The sequence below is a fragment of the Protopterus annectens genome, chromosome 6.part1, assembly GCF_019279795.1.
Source record: "Protopterus annectens isolate FY-2018-M chromosome 6.part1, PAN1.0, whole genome shotgun sequence".
Classification (NCBI taxonomy): Eukaryota; Metazoa; Chordata; order Ceratodontiformes; family Protopteridae; genus Protopterus; species Protopterus annectens.
The window spans coordinates 120,221,230-120,246,902 of NC_056738.1; the positions used below are offsets into that span (position 1 = coordinate 120,221,230).

General features: G+C 38.0%; 1 protein-coding gene across 1 annotated transcript in view; it reads left to right on the plus strand.

The window, feature by feature from the left end:
• Nucleotides 1–25,673, plus strand: part of LOC122805262 (dynein axonemal heavy chain 11-like) — a 4,596,980-nt gene that overhangs the window by 3,426,564 nt on the left and 1,144,743 nt on the right. The window contains exon 59 of the mRNA XM_044075350.1: nucleotides 16,316–16,450. Within this exon, the coding sequence (XP_043931285.1) occupies nucleotides 16,316–16,450 (135 nt within the window). The remainder of the gene's footprint in view (nucleotides 1–16,315; nucleotides 16,451–25,673) is intronic.

The window sequence follows — 25,673 nt, forward strand, 5'->3', positions numbered from 1 at the left end:
CAGTGACATCCATCGAGGCTGTCATTATTCCATGTGCTGGTCTGAAGTCTTGGAACCAAGTTCAAAATTATTTAGAGATTGCAGAAGTTATGTTTTTGCACATATTTCAGTGTTTTTGATGAAGCAGACAATAATACAATGTGTATAGTTGCTCAGTGCCTATAATGCACCACCATTATGCAGGGGTACACTAAGTGTCTTTTTCTAGATAGATGGACAAAGCTGTTCCTTTTTAAGAAGATGTTTATACATCTGGCTTATTACAGCAGAGATAAAGAAGACTGACCATTGAGTTTGGATCTACTAGGCAGATCTTCTTGTGATGTTGACCATGGCCCACACTGTTACAAACAGTTGATCAATAAGCACTACTGACTATATGTGCTTCATGTAGGAGCCAACTAATCATGTGTTAAAGCCTAAGTACTGTTACTTTATTTGGTTGCTTTCTAGGTGAAACTGTTTATCTTGTTAGAAGGAAATTCAAATCTATTAGACATTTAAAGCAGTAATGCCATATGATGTTGCTTTAAGTCATGGATACTGTAGAACAGACCATGTGTATGTACCTTTAAGAAGCATTTCCAGATGTAAACACGTGCATATAAATACTGAGTACGTGCAAGCAGCAGTGCCGTTTTGGTAGAACAACCAGAGTGTTACCCTGCATGAGTGTGGTAGTCAGTCTGTTTATAGGTTTAAGAAGTTTAAGTTACAACTGAACTACATTCCTGATGTGTTTGTGTGTAATAAAGCTGCTTGAACTGAACCCTCAACCACTGGTCTGTTTTATTCTGACTGGATGAGCGACAGACACCATATCATGACACAGATGCAAACTGTTCTACAATCAAGAAACATATTGGAAATATTAGCCTGCACTCTACTTGGCATAGTGAATACCACTGCTAATCAGTGAAGATGACAGAACAATATTACTGTTGGGTATTTCATGGCAGATGCTGAGAGCTTAACAGAAAGGGTGGTTTGTCTATTGACAGAATCCAAGTTATAGTTTACACTGTTTATATTGCTGACTAGTAACTATGAACAGACTGTGAATTGTGTAAGTTATAATGCTTTTCCTATGTACCGACTTAATACTGAGTCATACTTGAATTTTGAATATCAAGAAACATATCTCAAAAGAAAAAAGAAAACCGAGGGGTGCAAGTGTACAAACTGCTGAACCTCCTATTACCCACCACTAGCAGCCAAACTGCCATACAATTAGATAATGCATATTTTCTGATAAGACTCCATTTCACTTAAAAAAAAGTTGCAGTTAAACAGTTTAACTAAGAAAACAAGCAAGCAGACATAAAATAGTTGGCCAGTGTCACTCCAATTAGTTCACAAGTAGTTTATTTTAGTTAAGTGCTTTCTTTCTAATGAATGTCTGTATGTGAGGATTAAAACCTTTAACTGAAATATTTTTATGAAGTTCTATATGTGTGGATGAAAGTTGTTGTTTTTTGTCTTTCGGCTTTTTCCCAGTAAGGGGTTGCCACAGCGGAACTCCGGACCGCTAATGATTGGCAGTAGATTTTTATGAAATGCCGAGGTGCCAGCTCAACGCCCAACCTTCAACATTTATGCACGCATGTCTTTCGAACGCTACCCAACCACAGGGAGGACATGCAGACTCCACACAGAAGGCACTCCCAAGCCACGCCGAGAATTGAACGGGAGAACCTCTTGCTGTGAGGTAACAAAGCTACCGCCGTACCACCAAGTGCTTAACTGAAATAAATTGCTTGTACACTAATTTTAGTGACACTGACAGACTATTTTTTTCTCTCTTTTTTTCTAAAGCAAATGAAGAAAAAGCATTTTCAAGGGTTACTCCTGCAGCTTAGAGTTCACTACCCAAAGAATCATAAAATGTGAGACTTGTACAAAGGATCTAACTCAGTCTCCAATAAATAAATACATATGTTCATGTTTCAATAATGACTAAAACAAACTTAAAGCAGTAACTACAAGCTACCACATTGTATTTCTTGAACTGCTGTTCATTTGTTTTGTATTTTGTGCATTACACTCATTGTCTTGTTGTCCTTCAGCACAGTAGTTGTAAATTTTACCTTTTCAGTGTGCTGTCTAGCACTGCTAAATTAGTCTTTGTATTCAGGTATTACTTCTGACTGCAAAAGTCAGTGGTTGTTTAACTGCTAATTTGTATTCTCACCATTTATACATAGTTGGCGATGCCTATGTGGCCTAAGCCATGGCTGAAAATGGTAAACATACCAGCCTTACCTACTCAGTTAACAAAGTATATAAATAAAAATATGTAAGGGGGGGCTGACCTCCATAGCTCTCTAACTTACATATAACTCCACAGTTGTACTATAGTGAGAAAAAGTAAAAACAATATGCAGTGTACCACCAGCTGATATAAATAAGTGCATGCAGTTTTGACAAATTGGTGTTAAAAAGACGGATGAAAAGCCACTTAGTGAGCCTACTGTCAGTGTGTTAATATGCTGTCATAAATGTAGGTTTCTTATTTAAATCTAGGATGGACTCGTTAACTTCAGCTTCACACATATAGCTGTAAGGATTCCAGCTTGCATTATTTTATCACCAGTTTCCTTGAATTCCATGCATAATGTGCATTGTTATATTGTTTGTGTTTATCAAATTTGTATTTTGTAGCTGATACAAGTGCTTCAGTTATTTAATAAAGTATATCAAACTGGAACAAAATTTATATGCACTATCATTAAAACTATAATAGAGTATACATTGCTAAACATTAAACTGCAAGCCAAAAGGATGTCTGACTAGCTATGAGTTTGGGCGCAGTATAACAAGCATCTTATTAAGGTAAGGACAGAACAACTTTTGTGGACAGTCAGCTTGTGAATGGAAAAGTAAAATCAGGAAAGAATAGTCTGAGAATCAATAAAACCATCCATGCTGCCATTCATTTTTATTACATAGTGCAGTAATCACCATTTTGTACACATAGCTGTCCATTTATTTTGTCAGCTGACTAACAACTAAAATGACAACATTTGTAATGTGGGGAAATGTAGAGCTGATCTCAGAGCCAGGTTACTGAAGATCTGGAACTTGAGCCATTTAGACTAAAAGATGCTGCCATTTTTATTTTATTTTGAATTTGTTGACTGGGGTAGAGCACAGATCAGTTTGGACCAGTTTCAGTCTCAGCCTGGGGTTCATTAAATGACCAGACATACAGACCTTAATAGTGAAGTAACAGTGAAGTGACAATGAGTAACATACAAAGAATGTTTATTATTAGTGTTCTACATATGTTTTGCAAAATACTGCTGCATTTTGGGGTTTTCATAACTTTCCCAAGATGCATTAGTTTTGTAGCTGATTACATGAATTAGGATAGTTTAGTGCAGCAGCCTATATATTCTCATATTAGTTTGAAAAAAGACACTGTTCACTTACGTGAACATTCAGTTGTGCTAGCTACAGCTGGGTTGTCTTCAGTAATGTAATCCATCATCACCATACTATAATTGGTAGTCTAGCTATATTCCCAACTAAACATACAATGTGTTGGATTTCAGTATCTCATATTTGTTTGGGTTATACTGTTCCAAACCTGACTGCACAAGCCCCCTGATAAGGACGGACATTAAATATTTAATTAAAACTGTATCACCTCATTATATTAATTTACATATTCTCTGTGACTTGTAATACCCATAGACTGAAAGTATCATTATATTTTACTTATTCAGTATTGTTAATCATATTGGTCTCACCCAGATTTTAGAAGGAGATTCAGAGGGAAGTTTCCATAACAAGCTTGTAGTTCACAGCAGCACAACACAAAATATGCAAATCAGTTATAACTAATTACATAAAAGATAAACTGTGCATTCTTTTAATCACAATGAAAGATATAAATCAAGTGAAACATTGTTGCTTTTCAAGATGGATATTTAGTGATTCTCATGTCAAAAATTCATCAAGCAACTGCTGAAACAAACATACAATACTCAATGTAGAATGCAATGCAATATTAGTAAACTTTTACTGAAACACATTAGTTGGTTATTAATTTTCACCAACATATTAGTCCAGCCTAAGTTAATGTGAAACTGTGGGCCACTGTATTTATAATGAGCATCCTCTGCAGTTTCCAGATATCTAGGAGCTATAGTGCACTCTATGTATCTGGGTTTTACTGCACCCTCCCTTCTCAGATATTACTGTTGTTGTCAGTTATTCATATAGCCCTGAAATACACAATCCTGTCCATTTTCTGCTACGTTACTTTTTATTTTTATTTTATTTTTGTTTACATTGTAGATAACACCAAAGAATGCAGATATAGGCAAAATGTATTTTGCCAATATTTGCAGTAAAGTACAAAACACACATATGTCCCTCCTATTAAATACGCTCAGCAATGAATATAAAACAATAAAACATTGATTTTATAGGAATTCGGTTATTATTGAAGAAAGTTAACATGTCATACAGCTATCATATCTAGGAAACTGAGAGATTAATAATAACTGCAGCAAGTGCTTATTGTTCAATATATTTTTGCTGTGATGTTATCTGGTCATATGGTCACATACTGATTTCAGTAGAATAGCAGGCATTTCCTTACTGCTTTCATATCTTTGTTTTGCAGTCAGTATAAATGTGACCATTCTTAAACATGTATAAAAACACAAATGCATGTCTAAATGGTTATAGGTTATAGATGTTAATGGTTGAGTAATATATTTGCATTCTTTTTGCAAAACATCTCTAGCATTTAATATGTTAGCTATATTTTTAAAGTCTTGTTGCCTTGAAGCAGTTTGAGTAATTTAGTTGCACTTGCTATATAGTCTTTTTTCACAAAAATGTATAGGGACACAATATGAAATAAGATTTCACGTAAATAGTATTGATATTAACAAGAAATTACCAAATTAATGAACTAAAACCATTGTGTCTTCTTCATTAGACTAAAGGAAAATCTATAAAACTAAATTAAAAATGGGAAATATTTGAAGAGAACAATTTTGTATAGCTAACAGACATTGCAGATTTAATAATTATTATTATCTTCAGTAACTTAGCAACAGCTATCTCCTTAAAAAGAGTAAGTTTTCATTTTCTAAGAGTTCATTTGAACACTGAAACCTGGTTTAATGTGGAATACGAAGTAAGTTTTTAAAGGAAGCTGATGATTAAGAACAAATGCAGTGGGCATTTAATAAGTGAAGGACTGCAAGATAATTAACTAGCATGCATAAAGATTCATGCTTTATACCAAAATTTTAATTTTGCACATAAATGTGCCTGATGTAGGCAGCATTTAATCACCTAGCTGACAGGAGTAACTACTTTCATTTAACCTTGACTGAAGATCATGAATTCTAACAGGTTTAATTGGATACATCATTTAACAGAATGAACAGAGCAAATTTTTCTCAATTCATAGGTTCTGATTGACATGCACCAGCAATAAGACCGTGTACAATTAAAGCTGATCTGTATTCCTGGCCTGGGCAGCAATTGCCATAGTGATGTGACACTGTTTGATCGTTGTGGCACCAAAACTACATTGAACTTTTCCTAATTCTGAAAAGGGCAACACATGAAAAAAAAACAGGAAGCTTAGAGTAGATTTAAACACTTAAGCATTTTACATCTTGCATCCACATACACTGCCTTTAAGAAAGGGAAGAAGCTTGTGTATTACACATGCAATTACTGAATTTATCAGAAGAAGAATGTATAGTATATTAATATGTTTTTTCCCCCATTTGCTAGAGACAGTTTGAGTACAGACTTCTCTGTAATCTGAACTGCAGAAATGCAGACTATATAAAATATACTATATGGCTGATTTAAAGAGAAAGAAAACCACATGCAGTTCTGTTATAGTTCAACTTCAGTATGCTTTAAAATGGAAAGATTATAAATCTTTAAGCTTTGAGCCAGGCATTACTGACATAGAAAATGAACATCACACAGTAATGTACTGTTTTTCCTGTTGCAGAACATAGGAGAAGAGACCTGTCCATACTTTTTACTGGTTGCTGCTGTTTATGTTTGATCTTATAGCAAAATCATAATAGTTGGTATTCTAATTATTCTGTGCATACTCTTATCTACCCATGTAGTAATTTGCTTGGAGTAAATAGTATTTCCTATATGAATATAACCATGTATAACCATGGGACATACTTTTCATGTGTTTGTAAGTTTACTTTTCTTAAACTGCTAATAGTGCTATTCACTCAGGTTGTACAATCAGTTATTGTCTGATTTTCTTGTAGCCTGTGGACTGCATTGGTAATCTATGGAGTGTTGATGATGTATGATTTATATTGTGGTCATGGGATGCATAACTTCAGTATTTGCCTTTGTTACATAAGAAGTATTTCCTCTTGCACTGAATTATTCTCTGAATTTGTAATCATTGTTATACATTCTGTCTAATATTAAGTGCCATGGTCATTCTGCATAAATGTAAAACCAGTGCAGTGACAATGTTGTGGTTTTCAATATCTTTAGCCTTGTTTTAGAATAATAAGGTTCTCTTATTTTTTCCCACTTGGCTGAAACAGATTGATACATCTCATTGGGCTATAATGCATGCCTGTAAAGTTTGTTTTTGAGTAACCAGAGTCCTCTTGTTTATTTTTTTTCCTGGCTGCAATATTTGTTTGTGCTCTAACTGCATGTCTGTAAAATTTCAAGACTCTGGTAATACTAAACCTTCTTTTAAAGTATGGCATTACTTATACTGTACTGTTAGGGACTTGGTGTTAGCATTGCTGTAGGCATAAATCTCATTATACTAGTCCACGCCCCTATTACCAGACATGAAGTGATGCCAGTATGGTGTTCTCATGTACTGTAGAATGCAACTTAAGGGGAAAGCATGCAGTCATCCAAGAATACGCTTTTTCAACAGGAGACTACTTTTGGATTACCAGTATATTCAAGATTTCTGTCTTTTCATTAACTTTAAATTCTTCACAGTTTGTATAAGTTTGTATATACTGTTTGGAGCCAGAAACATGGGTTTAGTCATTTCCATATGATGTGTCCTTTTGTTTGCAAAACTAGGAATTAGAGCTGCTAGAGAAAAGGGCATTACCACATTTAGTGCTATCTGCTCAGTTATGATTATATACAGAAATCAAATATGTAGTACTCATGGGGGCTTTGCAGTATATTTACAATGATTTATTCATAGCAATAAGATTTGTTATAATGAGTAAACTTGAACGATCCTCGTAAGTTATTCTGCTGAGCTCAGTCTTTTAAATATATCCAGCATATCTTCTGTCTGGTGGCCATCCTATGATATATTTGATTCCAAGTACCCTCAGGATTTTATGAACTCCGCTTGGGGCAATGTCAAAAGACTTGCTACCATTTTAAGTTATAGGAGCAGTTCCTTATTACATTGTTTCATCTGGATTTGTATTATTATTAAAAAGTGTTTATTACACATGACCTTCACTTTTGACTCTGTATAACAGGTTATCTCTTAAAAAGAGGTCTCAAAGTACTGGCCTGTGAGTTATATGCATCCTGTGTGCATGTAACGTATTGTGTGGCCCTTAGAAAGTCCTCCTGTTTTAAAGGTGTGTGGCCCATGAGTAGGTAGTTTATTATTAGTATGTTGGTGGTTCTTCTAAGGTGGTAAAAGCCAACATAAAAGCATACCTCTGAGATTATTTTTGGTTAACTGCACAGCTAGTTTTCATTTCTAACTGGGATGCACAAGGCTCATTGACAAGCAAAAGAGGCCTGAGATTTCACATACTTCATCATGTCTGTCTGCCTCTTTATGCTGCCTATTTGAAAAAGATGTAACTTTGATTGATGCCCCTCAGCAATTTCAATTTCTGGATCTTCATCTTGATTATATAAGAGAGCAATGCATATTTTGTCAGGTAATTGTAAGGTTGTGCTAAAAGGATGGATTAGTCTAATCAGTGAAAAAATGAAATTTTGGTCTCTGATATGGTAGTGTTGTTTGCAGTAGTATAAATTGTTTGAGAGTGAAGTAGCAATGTGGTGATACATGTCATGAGTCTGTAGGGGCACTATTAAAATGAAGATCAGTTGTAAGTAAACAGATGAATTCACATATACATACGGGCAGCTGTGCTGTCATATGTGGTGCATCATTAATGTTATTTAAAATGAGCAAAAGTATGCACAACAGCACAGTATACAGACTGGATATGGGTTTATCACAGTTATATAAGTAATAGATAATAAGTATGTCTGCCAAATCTTGAAATTCCACTTGATAAATGCAATCATATTTATCCACACTTTTGAAGGGATGGATATTATTATATTGTAGCTAGATACGTTTAATACTTACTTATCAAAGGACATTTCCACAGGTATTGGGATTTATTTAAAGAATACTAATTGGTTATGTGTTGTATGTGTTTCCACTGTATCTATCCAGGATCACACTGGTCAAACTTCAACTAGATAAGCCAGCAATGGCTTAGTAAAAAGCCTATAACCTATGAACAAACTGAATCAAGTATTGACATGATAAAACAATAAATAAAAGCACTTTTGCATCAGGGTGAGCCACCCCCCCCCTGCACTTCCATATGGAGTAGATTTGTCCGTCTATATCCCTTAGTTTAAATATACTAACTATATGGTCATACAACTACTGAGAAAATAAAAAGCCCCCCAAAATATATATATGGTTCACTGTCAGAACGCAAATAGAAACAGTTCTACAGTGATTCTGTATGGAAAGCAACAATTCATGATTAATAGTAGGAAGGTATATACAATGAATTAAAGCCTAAACCAGTTAACTCTCAGCCAAAGGTGACAAGTCTTCAATAATTAGATACTTTCACTTTAGAGAGCTACCTGCTGAAATATGAAAATCATTTACTATGCCAGCAATCAATTAAAACATAATGTTAAATTCTGTTTTTCATTATACAACTGAATTTCTTAACATTTCATTTATGTACATTTTTCTAAGACTTCTGTGTCTCCATCATTTAACTAAGATGGAGTTCACCACATTTTGTCATATTTGTATAAACTGCATTTATTTCAGTGTTCTATTACTTTTTCAATGTTAATTATTTAGCTCATTTCCAATTTTTTTGCTTCAAATGCCATCATTCAGCATTGAGAGACATGAATGTCGTGGATAAGGATTTGTGATGGTAGTTCCTGCAAATCCTTGAACTGCAAATAAAATGACGTGTAAACTATGTATTCCTTTTGAAGATACAGATCACTATAGCCTACCTTGGCTGTTAATCTTCATCCTAGTATTCTAACTTCAATAGCTATAGATGTGTTTCAGTATATAACTGTACTGTACTACATGTCACTGGAGAACTTACACCAGACCCATTCATTCTTAAAGACCAAAATTGTTCTTGCTTTCCCCCTTGTTTCCTGCAGTGGTCAGTTCAATGGTCACTCTATCCTTTCTATTAAAATTACATAGCTAAAGTGGATATGATGATATATTCACATACACTCTTGTAATAAATGAACATGGTAGCAGACTTTTCATCTTTTATGAGACTGGATAGACACCTCTTTGTTTTTGCGATCTCAAAGTAAACAGTAAGAAATCTGTAGGTACTGTTTTGATGGAGATTGTATGCTCTCCTTCTGCCTCTGTGTTCTGGTTACCTCACACCTCCACAACAAATGCTGGTTTATATGTATTATATTTACTCTTGATATTGTGCTTCAGGTTGTGGCTGAAAAAGATGTCTAAAAGATCAGTTCCTTTATGTGGTTTACAAAAAAATAAATAAGTTTTTCACAGTAGGTATAACAGTGGTCCAGTTACATGACAACTTCATAGCAAAGTCGGCAATAAAATCACTGTAGTGCATGGAGCACAGCGACTATGCTCCAATATTTGGAAGAAGACAAAAGAGTTAATCGCTATTATAATACTAGACCTGAACTTAAGTGTTAAGCTTCCCTAGGTGGTCACATCCGCCAGTAATGACTAGCAAAAAACACTGGCAGAATAAAAAACAGGGTCTATATTTCAATGTCGAACTCACAGGAGTCCGAATGTTGTAATATCCAACCCAAATGTTCGAAATATGAAAATAGCGAAGCCACAGCACACCGATTTTTTCCCAGGAAAAAAAAATCGGTGGACCTTTTTCGAGGCTTTGTTATTTCCTCCACTGTGGTGTAATCTCAGAGTTGGTATATGTAAATAGGGGTGTGTGGGAGGCACAGCCCCCCATATTAGTTTAAGTTTAAAGTGAAAGTGTTTATTTTTTTGTACCAGAACAGCGATTTGTTTCTCTGGGAAAAAAAATCGCTGTTCTTTGTTTTCGTAATTCTTGGGTTTCGAACTTCATGGTTCGATATTATATCATTTAAACTCCTGTGAGTTTGATGATGTAATATAGACCCTAAAAAACACATTTGTGTCTGCCTGTTGTTCAAACCGATAGTGTCCCTTCCTCTTATAAACTTAGAAAATTGCTAGAATAACAGGCTGTGTGTTTGTCTGCATTTTCTGGATGTATGTTTGTCTGCATTTTCTGAGGGATGCAAATTCTGAAAGTCAAATATATGTCATTATTTAGTGACTTGAATCCACAGTGATTTGTCTAAAAAACACATGTTGCAAAAATCTAGACATTCTGCAAAAATATGGACATTTGAGAGACATGGTGAGGTGAGTATAATCATAAATGGACTGTGTTACACTGTATTCCTGACAGTGCTTGCTAAGTGCTTTATATCTTTGAAAGCTGGTAAAATACCTAGTGCTCTTTTTTCCTGTAACTAGTAGTACATGGAACATAAAAATCTCCATATACTACAAAGAATTATGATTGATTTCTGATCATAGCCTTTAATTATGGGTTCTCAACATGGATGCCATGATTCACCTCTCGAGCTTCACTCCCTAGGTGAAATTCTTGGCATTCATGTCTCAAACACATTATAACAGAATATGATCGGCAACCCAATCATAATCCTCTATGTTAGGATTCTAGAATTTATAAGTCTTACTTCCCTACAGAACAAGAACCATGAACTGAAAAGACTCAGTTCCAAATGACTTGCTCTCAGTGTATGAGACTTAGTCCAGTCTAAGGCTGCTATATAGAAAACCCTTACACCACAGTAAGTCTTTTGGAATCTGGCCTAAGGAGACCAGGTCTGGTGCACTGGGAGTAGGTACTGTTCATTCAGCCATATGGGTGATCTGCCGTTGCACATTTAGTGTTGACTAAGTTGAATTAATACTGAATAAAATGCTAGGACTTTACATTGACATACCTGTTTGTATGAGTAGTTGCTTGACAAATACTTGAGCAGAAAGGGTTTCTTTGTCTCTCAGTCAGTAAAATTATTAGGCTTTTGTAAGCACTAGATACTGTTGTGATGCTGTACTAAGATGACTACACAACTGAAGCTTAAAATATCACCCTTTATTAATTTTCCATGAAAATCTAGTTCTAGTTCAGTCTGTTTTTAAAGATTTGAGTATTTTTCACAGCTAAGAAGATTCTGAGCACATTTAAAAGTTAAATAATATGGAAACAGATTATAATGCTCATATATAAATATAGAAAAGAACACAAATATCTCAGATGGCATGTTTCATCCTTTAGTGACAGAGATGGAAAAGTTATGTCTTTTCCCTGAATGGCAACACAGAGAAAAAAAAAACTTAATTTGCATATTATATTTGCTTTTTGAGATTAATTTTGAATTACATTACATTTGTGTAGCATAAACATACTCAATTTGTTTAGCAGTGCTCTTGTTTCTACTTGATTTAATTTACTGGCTTCAGGTTAATATATGCTATTGTGATAACAATGGTGATTTGAAGACTAATATCCAGCTGATCTAATATTCCAGTATAATATATATGTGGCACACTCGCTGAAAAAATAGCCTTATAGATGCATAAAATAAGATTTTTGATTATGCATTATCAATATCTTTCTGATCATCTAAGTTCACTAGTATGTAACAGGTAAGGAATAATTCATTGCTTGGTGTTTGCCATCAAAACAAATAAAAAGTGATAACAGTATTGTGGCATATTGATTTTGACTCTGGCTTTATCCCAGATAGCCCAGGTTTGACTGACAGCCCAAAAGAGTTGGCCAGGGAGACATAGGAAAAAGTGTCTCACCCATCCCATCCTTAAGGGTAGAGAGTATTGGCAGAGTTCTATGGCAAGGGCTGCAGCTGGGCAAAGGTGCAGAAATGCAGCATTTCCAACTAGACACCTAGCAGCACAAGTCCATGAAACATGCACTCTGACTTGAATCAGTATTATGCAGAAGGGTGCTCTCATACTGGGTCCAGAGTAGTAGTTAAAGAAATGTGTTTTTGTCCAACAGCGGGAGATGTTAAGAGTATACAAAACATCCTCTGTCCCTACTGGATGATGGTAGTAATCCCTAGCTCTCACCTTCCGCACTCATTGTTTGACCGTTTGGATCATGAAGGATAGCTGGTAAAAAAAAAAAAGGCAAAACAGGAATGTCCAGCTAAGCCAGACTGCAGAATAAACTAAAAGCACATTTTATATTAAGCTTATGCAATCAAATTGTATTTTCAACTTATTCATGACACATTTTTTCTCAAGTTGTAATAAGCCTTCCACATAAGTTTACCAAATACAGTCTGTTGTGAAGCACACAGACTGGTTATTTCCACATTCTAAATTTAGCTGTGCCACAATGATTATCACAAAAAAGACTATAACATTTATAACTGTAGCCAGCTGCATAGCATAGAGGGATAAAGCCCTAACTATGCCTCATATGACTAAAGTGCAAATAATGGATTGGGCACCAGCAGCAGCTGGCTCGGGAGGAAGGGAATGCTGCCTCACCCATCCTGGGGGAAGGAAATTGGACCTATATGCCACAATGCAGTAATTAGCAGGGGCATTCGGTGTCATCCAATGAAGTTAGAGGTTACCAAACCTGAACTGTCATAGTGCATCTCTGACTGATAAATGAGGTAAATTTAGAATATAGAGGCATGCTTCCTCTCAAGTGATAGCAAGGTCAAAGTTTGAAGGAACTGCTGATGGGAAGAGGGATGCTCCCAGAGGGAGACGGTAAGTTGTCCTTAGGACTAGCAAGCTGGCCCACTGTCTACCACCTGACTCACTGAGGAGCAGGCAGCTAATTGGGATTAAAAGACAGGAACAAATGGGCAGCAGAGCTCTCACACAACCAAGGAATATCTGGCTGCCATATCCTTGGAGTGAATGCATATGGGCCAACATGGTGCTGGTACTGTAACCATAGGCAAGGTCCTAGAAGCAAAAAAGGAACCTTTGTAACAGCCTAATGCTCTGCTATTTGTTGCTTGCATTGAGACTCTGGAAATTCTTTTTATAGCTGGATTATTCTAGATCATTCATGGCAATTTGCATATAGTTCCCTTTTAACTTTGTGTTATTTATAAAATATTAGACTTTGTTCTCTGGATTATAGACACTTACTAGAGAACTGGCATTTTTTTTGTGTGTTCCATTTTTCTGATTTTATCATGCCTTCCTTGTGTTACAGCTTAATAAGCCTAAGACTAGGGAAAGATTAATTAATTTATTTAACATTTGTTAACTGGGAAAGTCCAACTAGGACAGAGCCTATTTTCAGCAGAGGCCAGGGGAAAAATTCTCCAGACGCATGCCTTTGAATCTGGGAAAAAAACGGAGTACCCAGAGGAAACCCACGCAAATGCAGGGAGGACATGAAGACTTTGTACAGAAGGTACCCCAGCACGAATCGAACCAGAGAGCCTCTCGTTGTGAGGAGACAACGTTAACTGCTGCAGTACTGCACTGCCCAGATTAATCTGTGGTATGTTGAAGACATGATTAAAACAACAACAAAAATGTGCATGTGCATACTGTTTTGAACTTTGCCCTTCACTGTAACACTCTTTGGCACCACACAATTTTGTTTAAAAAGGTAGAAGTCTTAATTAAGTCATTTAAACTGATGTACATTTTACATTTTACATTTTATATATTTATGGGTCTAGGACTATTCACTGAAAGCACATTTCACGGAAACACATTTGACTGTGCACAATTCACTGAAAGCTCAATTCACTGAAAGTTATATATGGCCTTTTCCCCACTGTAGTGTGACCCTGGAGTTAGAATATATAGTAAGGGGGAGTGTGGGGGGTTGGGGGGCATTGCCCCCTAACTATTTCTAAATATTTTGTGCTATACACATGGATACTTGCAATTTCAATCAATCATTCTTTTCTAAACTTAATATATATCCAAACTATGTGGGGGGCTATGCCCCCACAATCCCCAATGTGGGGGGGTGCCCCACACCCCCCCTACTATATATTCTAACTCCAGGGTTGCATTACAGTGGGGAAAAGGCCATATATAACTTTCATTGAAATGTGTTTCAGTGAATTGTGTTTTCAGCGAATTGTGCACAGTCATTTGACTATCAGTGAAATGTGCCATCAGTGAATAGTCCTAGACCAAAATATATATATATATATATGGGTTCCTATCAGATTGCCGAAAGCTCATTTCACTGAAACCAAATCACTGAAAACTCATTTTGCCGAAAACTCATTTCAACGAAAATAGTACAGGCAGTGCGTATGCCCTTTTCCCCACTGTAGTGTGACCCTAGAGTTAGAATATATAAGAAGGGGGGTGCGGGTGTCACAGCCCCACACATTGGGGGATGAGGGTGGCGTAGCCCCCCACCTAGCTTAGTTTTATACTGTCCAGTTCCTATTAACTAGGTAAGTTAGTAGTTTTTGACAAGATTGGGTGGGGGGCTACGCCCTCAACACCCCCCAATGTGGGGGGCTGTACCACCCACACCCCCCCTACTTATATATACTAACTCCAGGATTGCACTACAGTGGGGTAAAAGGCATATACACTGCCTGTACTATTTTCTGTGAAATGAGTTTTCGGCAAAATGAGTTTTCAGCGATTTGGTCTTGGTGAAATGAGTTTTGGTGAAATGAGCTTTCGGTGATCTGATAGGAACCCATATATATATATATATATATATATATATATATATATATATATATATAGATAGATATATTCATATATATATATATATATATATATATATATATATATATATATATATATATATATATATATATATATATATATATATATATATATAGGTTTCCCTGTGTTTGTTTGAGTTAAATACTATGAGTTACACCTTATCTATTTTTCAGTAGCTAAAAACACAGTTTGAAAAATATACAAATAGAACACTTTTTTGCAAGGGACAAGTTCCTTTTTATCCATAACCTCCTAATTTATATATAGCAACTTCATGGCCATATTACAGTGGTGAAAAGAAGAAGAAGAAAAAACATCAGAATTGCACAACTGTCTCACTCAGACCATTTAACTGTAATAACGTGAACTAACACAGTTTTTAAAAGTCGATGAAAAATGCTTAGATGAGTATACCTCAATGAGCTGTGGGTAAGCCAAACATATGTTGCTTTGTTGCAGATATTTAGCATTATAACTGCATATTTCTTCAAAGTAATTGCTGTGTAATTTCTCATTTCTTCTGACGTAGTATTTACAAATTTCTTAATGCTTTGTAACTAAAACAAGTGTGAAACAGGACAATGTTTCTGGCTGTTTAGAGGGTTCTATATATGAGCTGATAAGTTTTGTTCTTTAATCTTTGGTTTGATTCCTTTAATTTTCATTTGCAAGTTGCATTACACTCATCAAATCAGTTAACCAGTGTTTCCAGGTCACACACCTGAAAATAGATATTTATGTTTAGTGAGCTCAGTCAGTGAACAAATAAAACAGAAACAGTTAATAGATTTCAATCTTCTTATGTGTAATTTTATACAAGTTAATTAACAAAACAGTCTGGTTTACAGATGGTGATGATAAACTGAAATATGTGCGCCAACAATCTAAAAACTTTGAAGGGCTGACTGACCAATATGCTTATAATTACTATACATCTTTAAGGATTTCAAATAAGATACTGCAGGTATCAGCCGGGAAAGCAAAATCATTAATATAAGTATCAGTATATAATAATCTAAATGGAACAGAGAATACAATTAATAAGCATTAAAAAATAAAGGCCGGTATTATGTTTGAAGGTACTGTGTCTTTGTGCTGCTTCAGCTTAATATTTCTAATATATTAATTCAGTAAACCAAAAGTGGACATTTATTAGTTAAATAAACAGAGAGGTTTTTTCATTCCTCTAGTAAGACATGTAATATTTTTTTTTTCTGATGCTTGTGTTGTGAAATCTACTGTTAATTTCTTTTGTTTTATTTAAAGGAACTAGATACAAGCCTGGCCACCTTAACAGCTGCATTTGAGAAGGCTACAGCTGAGAAAATTCGCTGTCAAGAAGAAGTGAATAGAACTAACAAGACTATTGAGCTGGCCAACAGATTAGTGAAAGGTCTAGAGGTGAGGTCCTACAGGGCAGACTAATGAAGCAGTCTGCAGAAAGCACTTCTTTGTTATACACTACTGATCTGGCAATAACAGAAGCACTTAGCTGAGAGGCTGATGAGCTGAAAAAATTATGTCATTATCATTCTTTTTTAATGGAAACATGTTTTCTGACCTTTTCATTTCTTAAGTTTTTATACTGTGATACATAATAAGTATATGATTGCAAGTGCCATGCATTTACAGTAATGGGTAAAATCCTTAGGCAATCACAGCATATCCGCTTTCTAAAAATGCAAAGATTTTATAGCTTATATGGAAACAATTGTTAATGATGTTTCCTAAAATATCTATTTGCACTGAGAAATGCATTCAAAAGTCAGAAAAGACATCTATAAATAAAAATTCAGGAGCAGTCCTTTATTTTAAGTGTTTTATATTCTGTACCCAGCCATTACTATTAAGAATGTACCTTCAAGAAAGTATACAACATGCGTAAATGATATTTTTATTTGCTCATGTGGTAGTTTTCCTATGGTAGATTTCTATGTATAGGATGAACGGGTCTATATTACGTTATCGAATGCTGGTAATATCGAACTCCACAACACCGACATGTAATGCGTGAACTACGGTTATGGCGAACGTACAAAACCGTGAAACGCGAAATGTTGAAGTGTGATGGTTGACTCATCTGCGGTATAGCTCCATAAGGTAAGTGTGCGATAGTTACGGACCTTAGGGTTAGGGTGCGGGTTAAGGTAAGTGCATAGATAGGTAATGTATGTAAGGTTTAGTGTAGGGTTATGTTAACTATGTGTGTGTGGATTATTTGTTTTGTTTGGGTATATATCTGTAGGGTAAGTGTGCGATAGTTACAGAGCTTAGGGTTAGGGTGCGGGTTAAGGTAAGTGCATAGATAGGTAATGTATGTAAGGTTTAGTGTAGGGTTATGTTAACTGTACGTGTGTGGATTATTTGTTTTGTTTGGGTATATGTCTGTAGGGTAAGTGTGCGATAGTTGCGGACCTTAAGGTTAGGGTGCGGCTTAAGGTAAGTGCGTAGATAGTAATGTATGTAAGGTTTAGTGTAGTGTTAGAAGTAGGGTTTGGTTTGTGTATGTATGTGTTTTATTTATTATGTTTGTGTATGTAGTATGTAGAGAGCGGTGGTGTTGGCCGACTATGACGGTTCAAGATTTAAAAATTCACGGTTTAGGGGGTTCGACATATTTGCGGTTCGGCCTTTGTGAGTCAGTGTTATGGTGTTCAATGTTAACGGGATTCAATAATGTAATATAGACCCGGATGATGAACATATATATATATATATATATATATATATATATATATATATATATATATATATATATATATATCTAGGACTATTGAATGAAAGTATAATAGTCCGAATCCACAATCACCGAACACACTTTAACGAAAGCGCTTTTACCGAAAAAGCGCTTTCATTAAAGTGTGTTTAAAAAAAAATTACTTTTACGTTTTTGCAGGGGGACAAGCCCCCCTGCAACCCCCACCTCCCATTTAAATATTCTCACTCCGAGGTCGCACTACAGTGGGGAAAATGGAATTTTCCCTTATCCCCACTGTAGTGCGATCTCTGCAACAGGCATACTTACGCGAAAGTGCCTTTGGGTGAAAAGCACTTTCGCGCAAGTATGCCCGGCCGAATCTGTTTCGATTATGTTGCCGTTCGGTGATCCGGACGGATCCCATATCTATACACACACACACACACACACACATATATACACATACATATATATATATATATATATATATATATATATATATGTGTTTGTATAACATTCTGTAATTCCACTGCCAATCATGAGCGGACAGGTGATCCTCTATGGCGACCCCTAACCGGGAAAAAGCCGAAAGAAGAAGAAAAAGAACATTCTGTCAAACATCCATTTTTTTCATAAGTGTGTAGTAGACAAAAATGTAGAATGTACTCTGGTGGGTGCCGTATTTATCAGAAGCAGGAAGTTTGATTACCATGTATGGTAAGTGAGTTGGTGTGGGAAAGTGCATTTATTTTGTGGGTTAGGATTAGCCTAAGGGCTAGAGAAGGAAACAGATATAGTGGTGTGTGTGTGTGTGTGTGTGTGTGTGTGTGTGTGTGTGTGTGTGTGTGTGTGTGAGTACATGCTGAGTGTTTGCTATTTAGAGTTTGAGTAAGGGCTAGGCTAGATTATAGATTTGCAGTATATGTACATGAATGTTTATCAAATGGCAGTTTGCTTGAGAGGGTATTGCTGAATATTGTTGAATGTGTGTGTGAGTGCTTCCAGGTTAGGGTTAAAGGTTGAAGTGAGAGGGCTCACTGATAAAGTTTGATGTTATCGTTTTTTGTTTATAAAGCCACACGGGGTGACATGAACAACAAATGTGTCCTCTCAACCATGTAGATATTATTTAAGGGAAAAGAGTACCCATTTTATTGCTAAACACACCCTGTCAGATGTGAAGTATTTCTTGTCAGCCTTACTTTATTTGTGGCTCAAGTAAGAAAACTGGTTGCTGTTCCCCATTCCAGTACTCAGAGATCAGTGTGCCCAGACCCACCTCTAAAGCATTTGTATACAGTAGAAATGTATTCCAAAAGCCTGGTATGGGAGTACTAGCTTTGAGCATAGCCTGTCTTTTGGATTTTTAAAAGCATTATCTGATTCTGTTGTCCATCTTTCCTTTGGGAAGTCAGTAAGGGGATTGTCCATGGTTATGATGTGAGTCACAAACATGCTGTAATATTTAACCAACCCTAGGAATACCTTTATTTCTTTTTTGGAACATGCAGTAGTCCTCCATCTCCAGCTTCTCCTTTTTAAGTCTAATCAGTTATACACAGTTTATTAGACCCCTTAATGGTTAGTTTAGGCTACAAAACAGCTTGCATGTCAGCAAAATGTGAATCCCATTCATCAGAGTGAATGACATCATCATGCAAATATGCAGCAGCATACTGACTATGGAGTTTTAAAACTAAATCATGAGTTATTGAAATGTTGCAGGGGTACCACGCAATCCCAAGGAGAAAAATATATACTGAAATAAGCCACCAGTGTGGAAAACACTGATGTGAAGTTATTCTATCTTGCTGTTCATTCTTACAGATGGGTTCGGAGCCAATCCTCGCTCTGAGTCATCCTACTACAAAGCTTGAGGTCTTCAGGCAGCTTGAGACCAAGTCCCTATCCCATGATGCACCTTGAATTACCTCAGATCTAGTTTACTGCTGCAACAGATGGGAGCTTTCCTAGCACAGCTCGGGACAGTATTACATATTTTTCTCAAGAATTACTAGTTTCTTTCTTTATCCTTATATATTGATAGCTATAATTTTAAAACTTTAAAAATATTAATAGCTTGTTAGATTGTTAGCCTTTTCTGGCATTTTCTTATACTTCCTTTGGCTTTTGTTTTTTATAGGTCTTTATTATTCCCTTTCCCTTCTTTGGTGTGCCTTTATAAAAATATTAGGATAGTTTATATAGCTTTGTAGTGTGTGTGTGTGTGTGTGTGTGTGTGTGTGTGTGTGTGTATTCTTTTTTGATATTACACTTGGATAGTTTTGGTATTGAAGGATAATATGGCTGACCATGAAAAAGATAAACATCCCAGGTCTAGTTTTAAAAAATGTCGGAAGTGTGGACAAAAGATGTCAGTGACCGATAGTTATGTAAATTCTGTCTATTGTCTTGAAGCCCTGCACTTGTGATCAAGTTGTTCCATTTGCCATTCCTTTTCTAGCAGAGTACTATATGAAAGGAAAAGAAAACTGATTGACAGAGGACTTTTAAAATATTCTTTTCAGGAAGCTTTGAGTGAGCAAGATAAAACTAGCCAGTCTCCCAAGTCTTCCAAGTCCTCTAAGGCTTCTTCATCTGATTTGTCAAAATCCAAGAAACCATCGACGTCGACTCCACAGCATTCGGAGTCAAGCGCCCTGTCTTTTCGGAGCCGGTCCCGAGTCCTGGAACCGGTCTCCGAAGTACTGAAATCACCTATCCTCCAGTTAGTACCACCCTCCATACATTCATCTTGGTCCTCGATTACCCTATCCGATTTGGATGTGGATTGTGTGGTGCAGAAGCTGCTACAGGCACCGGCATTTGCTAAATTTTTATCGGCTCCGACCCAAGTGGTTTCGGAACTGAAAACTGTTATCCCATCTACTTCTTTTCCTTCTCCAAGCCATACTGGTCCGTCGGAGCCGGAGGAGTTGGACCTCATGATTGTGGAGCCTTTAGAGCCAATGCCTGCTCCAGTGCCATTGGTTCCGTTTACTCAGACTTTCTCGGTGCCCATCGAGGAGTCGAGGAGTCTAGGAGCCAACACTCACCGGTCAGGTCTGGGGAGGATAGTCATACTGACCTGTCTGTTCCAACTTTGCCTCTTGGGGCCTCGGCTCAGATGTATTCGACTCCTACCACTGGATCATTGCCCACTGTTCTGGTGCCGAGGGGATCAGTAATTTCTTTGGATCCAGCAGTTCCTTCTCATCGGAGCAGGGGTGCCTTTGAGGCCATGAGGAGAGTAATGTCCCCCAGTACATCCACAACTTCAGGACCAACTACCTCCTACCCAAAAGTGCCTGTGTCCACTTCTGCCTCACAGATCCCGTTGAAGTGTAGAGACCCTGAGCCTCAGGAAGCCCTGCTGGGTGGCCCCTGCTCTTCTGAGACTTCACCAGAAGTTCCCACTGATGAGGCTCCCAGGAAGACAATTTGCAAGAGGAAGCATCTAGACTCCCCACAGGAGTCTCTCACATCTGACACAGACTTAGATGAATCAGAAGGGTCCCCACATTCCCCCTCTGAAGATATCTCATTTGCAGATATATTAGAAATCCTTAAGCAGAGGGGTGGCTGGAAGCCTACCAACCCTACTGAAGATGACTTGGTCCTCCTAAAGGCTTTCAGGTTTCAACCCTCCACCTCTTGGGTGTCTCCACCCTTTTATGAGCTCATGGAGCTGGTCTCAAGAAGGGTGTGGGAGTCTCTGGACACCATGGAGCCTGTCCCTAGTAGGCCCAATAAATTTATTTCTGTCCCTCAGGATAAATCTTTTCTCACTAAGGGAGTGCCTGTTTATGCCATGATGGTGCCAGCAGCCACCAAAACGGAGATGTCAGAAACCTCTTCCTCTGTCCATCCTCCTAACAGAGACTCTAGAATCATGGATAGATACAGGAAGCGCATGTGTAGTTCAGCAACTTTTGCCATGCGTTCACTGAACTATCTTACTCATTTCACAAGACTGCAAAGAGACCTCCTAAAAGAACTTGGAGATACTCTTTAGGGTACAGTAGCTGAGGGAGCTTTAGACAAAGTTGCCTCTCAGCTTGCTACCCTTAATTCCATAGTGAACTTGTCCATGTGTCTCATCTCATATGAACCTGATGGAACAAGTAGGGCAGCGGGTACAGGTATTGGTCTCAGGAGACACTCCTGGATGTGCTTATGTTCCTTTGTGGAGCCCTTTAAGTCATCCTTTGTCAACACCCCTTTTGATGGCTCGTCCCTTTTCGGGCCCAAAATTAATGAAACTTTGACCAGGTGTGAGCAGTAAGGAAAGACTCTGTCTGCCATCAGAGTCCATTTTTCCACCCCTACTAGACCCTACCCCAAAGGTCACAAGGGAGGAAAGATGTGGTTCCAAAAAGTCCAAGGAGCCTTTCTGGACACACATGGTAAACCTCCTTCCAGGGGCAGAGGAGGGGGTAATAATGGAAGACGCCACCCTCACGGCAGAGGGGTCCACAAACCCAGGGTGACAGAGACCAGTTCTTTGGGAAGCCCTACTAGTGCTCCTGAAAGGAGGCCCAACTGTCCTACTCTGGAGGCAGTCTGGGGTCACTTATCTTTGTATCCAGATGCCTGACTCAAAATAAAAAATGACAACTGAGTACAAAGTATAGTTTCCAGAGGATATTTTATTCCCTTCACCATCTCCTTTCCATTAACAACAAAAATCTCAGACGTTCCACCCAGTTACAGGGAACAAGCCACAGTAGAGGTCCAAATGTTGCTAAGAAAAAGAGTCATCCAACCAGTCCCAGCAGACCAGATAGGATCCAGAACTTACTCAAGATTCTTTTAGTTCCAAAAAAGACAGGGGACTGGAGACCTATTTTGGACCTCAGCAGACTAAACAGATCTGTCAAGAAAGAGAAGTTTCAGATGGTCACGCTTCAGTTGATACTTCCCTTCTTAGGGAAAGACAATTGGATGTGCTCGATAGATCTCCAGGATACGTACTATCATATAAAAATGGCCAGACCTTCCATGGATCATCTGCACTTCTGGCTGGGAGCCAATCATTACCAGTTTCGAGCCCTGCCTTTTGGTCTCACTACAGCCCCCAGAGTGCTCACCAAATGTATGGCAGTAGTCACGGCTCACCTGAGGCATTTGGGATTCCAGGTGTTTCTGTACTTAGATGATTGGCTCCTCACTGCCACCACCAGGCATCAGCTAATACAAGTCAGGGACACCACCCTTACTCTTTGCAATCAACTGGGCATTACCATAAATTCAGAAAAATCTGCCTTGTCGCAATCACAACATATTGTTTTTATAGGAGCAGAATTGGACACTACCACCACCACTTTAAAACTTCCATCAGAAAGGATATGACTACTTCCTCAGCAAATTCAGAACATCATATCCAGAGACAAGGTTCCAGCATCAGAAGTGCTAAAGTTGTTAGGGATGATGGCAGTTGCAATAATAGCAATTCCGTTGGGTCGCATGCACATGCGGATCCTACAATGGTTGCTGTTCATGCAATGGTCTTATCAAGAGCTTCCAATGTCTCATCCCATTATGGTAACAAACACATGCAAAAAGGATATTCGGTGGTGGTTGACCTCTCTTCAAGTAACGATAGGTCATTCTTTTATCCTACCCTCACCATCAGCCACAGTGACCATGGACGCTTCCCTGATTGGATGGGGGGGGGCATTTTCATGTAAGAACAGCCCAAGGGACATGGACCAAACAAGAGACACATCTGCATATCAATGTCCTGGAGATGAGAGCGATACTCTTGACATTGCAGTACTTTCAGGACTCCCTCCCTCTGGGGACAATTGCGATTCAGATGGACAACATGTCAGTGGTCTGGTACTTGAACAAACAAGGAGAAACCAGGTCATATCCCCTTTGTCAAGAGGCCCTAAGAGTAGGCGGTGGGCTTCATCCACCCAGCACTTTCTGATAGCAATGCACATCCCGGGGAAATCCAACGTGATTGCAGACAAACTGAGCAGGGCAATTTTGTGGCCTCACGAGTGGTCCCTCAAAAAAGAGATAGCGGAGAGAATATTCTGCAGATGGGGCCAGCCTTGCTGCGATCTTTTTGCTTCCCACATGAACACAAAATGCAGAAGCTACTTTGCCCTGGTTCCCCCTATGGGAGATTCTCCAAGGGATGCACTCCTACACGATTGGCCCCCGGGTCTCCTCTATGCTTTCCCACCAATTCCCCTAATACCGAAAGTACTACAGAAAGCAAAAGCCCTGGGAAGGACCATCATTCTAATAGACCCTCATTGGCCTCATCATATTTGATTCCCCTTCCTTTGTCTTCATCTGTTGGAAGAGCCTTGGATTCTGGACCCAGTTCTAGACCTTCTGATGCATTTGTCACCGGCTCTTCATCCCTCCCTTCAGTCCCTAAAACTGACAGCTTAGCTGCTTCAATTCCCAACATAGCAAGGTTCCATAACCTCTCAAAAGAAATGCAGCATATTTTAATATCTCGTCATATATCTTCTACTAGGAAGTTGCGCCTTGGCAAATGGAGGAGATTTTCTGTATGGGGTTCTCAGAATTACATTGATCCCTACCAAGCCCCCATTTCCTCTATATTAGAATTTTTGACTATGCTTTTCAACAAAGGAGTGGCAGCAACTACAATTCATGTGCAGCTTGCCGCCATCTCTAATTTTCATCTTGGTATTAAAGGATTTGACATAATGTCACACAAGCTATCCAAAGTCTTCCTCAAAAGGACCTTCCACCTCAGACCACCAGTGAAATCCCCTTATACCTCATGGAACCTAAATGTTATGCTTTCACACATTATTCTCCCACCTTTCAAGCCAGCTTCCTCATATGATTTAAATTTTTGTCTCGGAAGACTATCCTTTTAGTAGCCATCACGTCTGCCCGAAGAGTATCAGAACTACATGCCTTGTCCATAAAACCTCCGTATTTGGTTTTTCATGCTGACAGTTTCACTGCGAACAAATCCTTCATTCTTACTAAAGTTTGTACTGAAGCTAACCTTAACCAAATTACAGATTTACTGGTGTTTTTCCCCAAACATGCCAACAACTTAGAGTATATGCTGCACAAGCTTGATGTTCACAGACAGCTCAGATTCTACCTGGATAGAACCCAAGAATTCAGAAGATCAGAACAACTTTTTGTTTCCTTCTCAGATTCTAGGAAAGGTATGCCAGTGGCAAAAAACAACACTGTCTAAATGCTTATCTGATTGCATTACTTTCACTTACTCAGCTGCCAATTTAACCCTACAACACAAAATTAAGGCTCATTCTACCAGAGCAGTATCCATATCCTCTGCTTTTTCTGCTAAGCTTCCTATAGACAATATCTGTGCAGCAGCCAGTTGGTCAAACCTCATACCTTTATCACTCATTAAAAGTTGATAGGGCCTCCAGGGACAATGCCTCCTTTGGTTATACTGTCCTGAAAAACATACTCCCGTGAGCCACCGGAGAAAGATGGTGCTTGGGGACACTACCCATCTGTATGAATGAACGGTGAGATAGAACAACTTCACATAAAGAAGCTATGTACTCTCCATAATGTTCCATGTGAGTTGTTCATCTCGCCTTCATTCTTGCTTCCTACCCTCCTACCCCCTCCAGGGTTTTTCAAGGACTGAAATACTAGTTTTATCATGGTTGCTTTGTCTTCTGTGTTTTTTACCTAAAAAAGTGATAGAATGGCATATGGTATTATTAGAGGCAGCAAACAAGATCTGAGGTAACTCAAGGTGCATCATGGGATAGGGAATTGCCTCGGGCTGTCTGAAGACCTCGAGCTTTGTAGTAGGCTGACTCGGAGCTGAGGATCAGCTCCAAACCCATCTGTAGGAATGAAGATGAGATGAACAACTCACATGGAACGTTATGGTGAGTACATAAAAAAGTTACATCTTACCATAACGTTCCATCT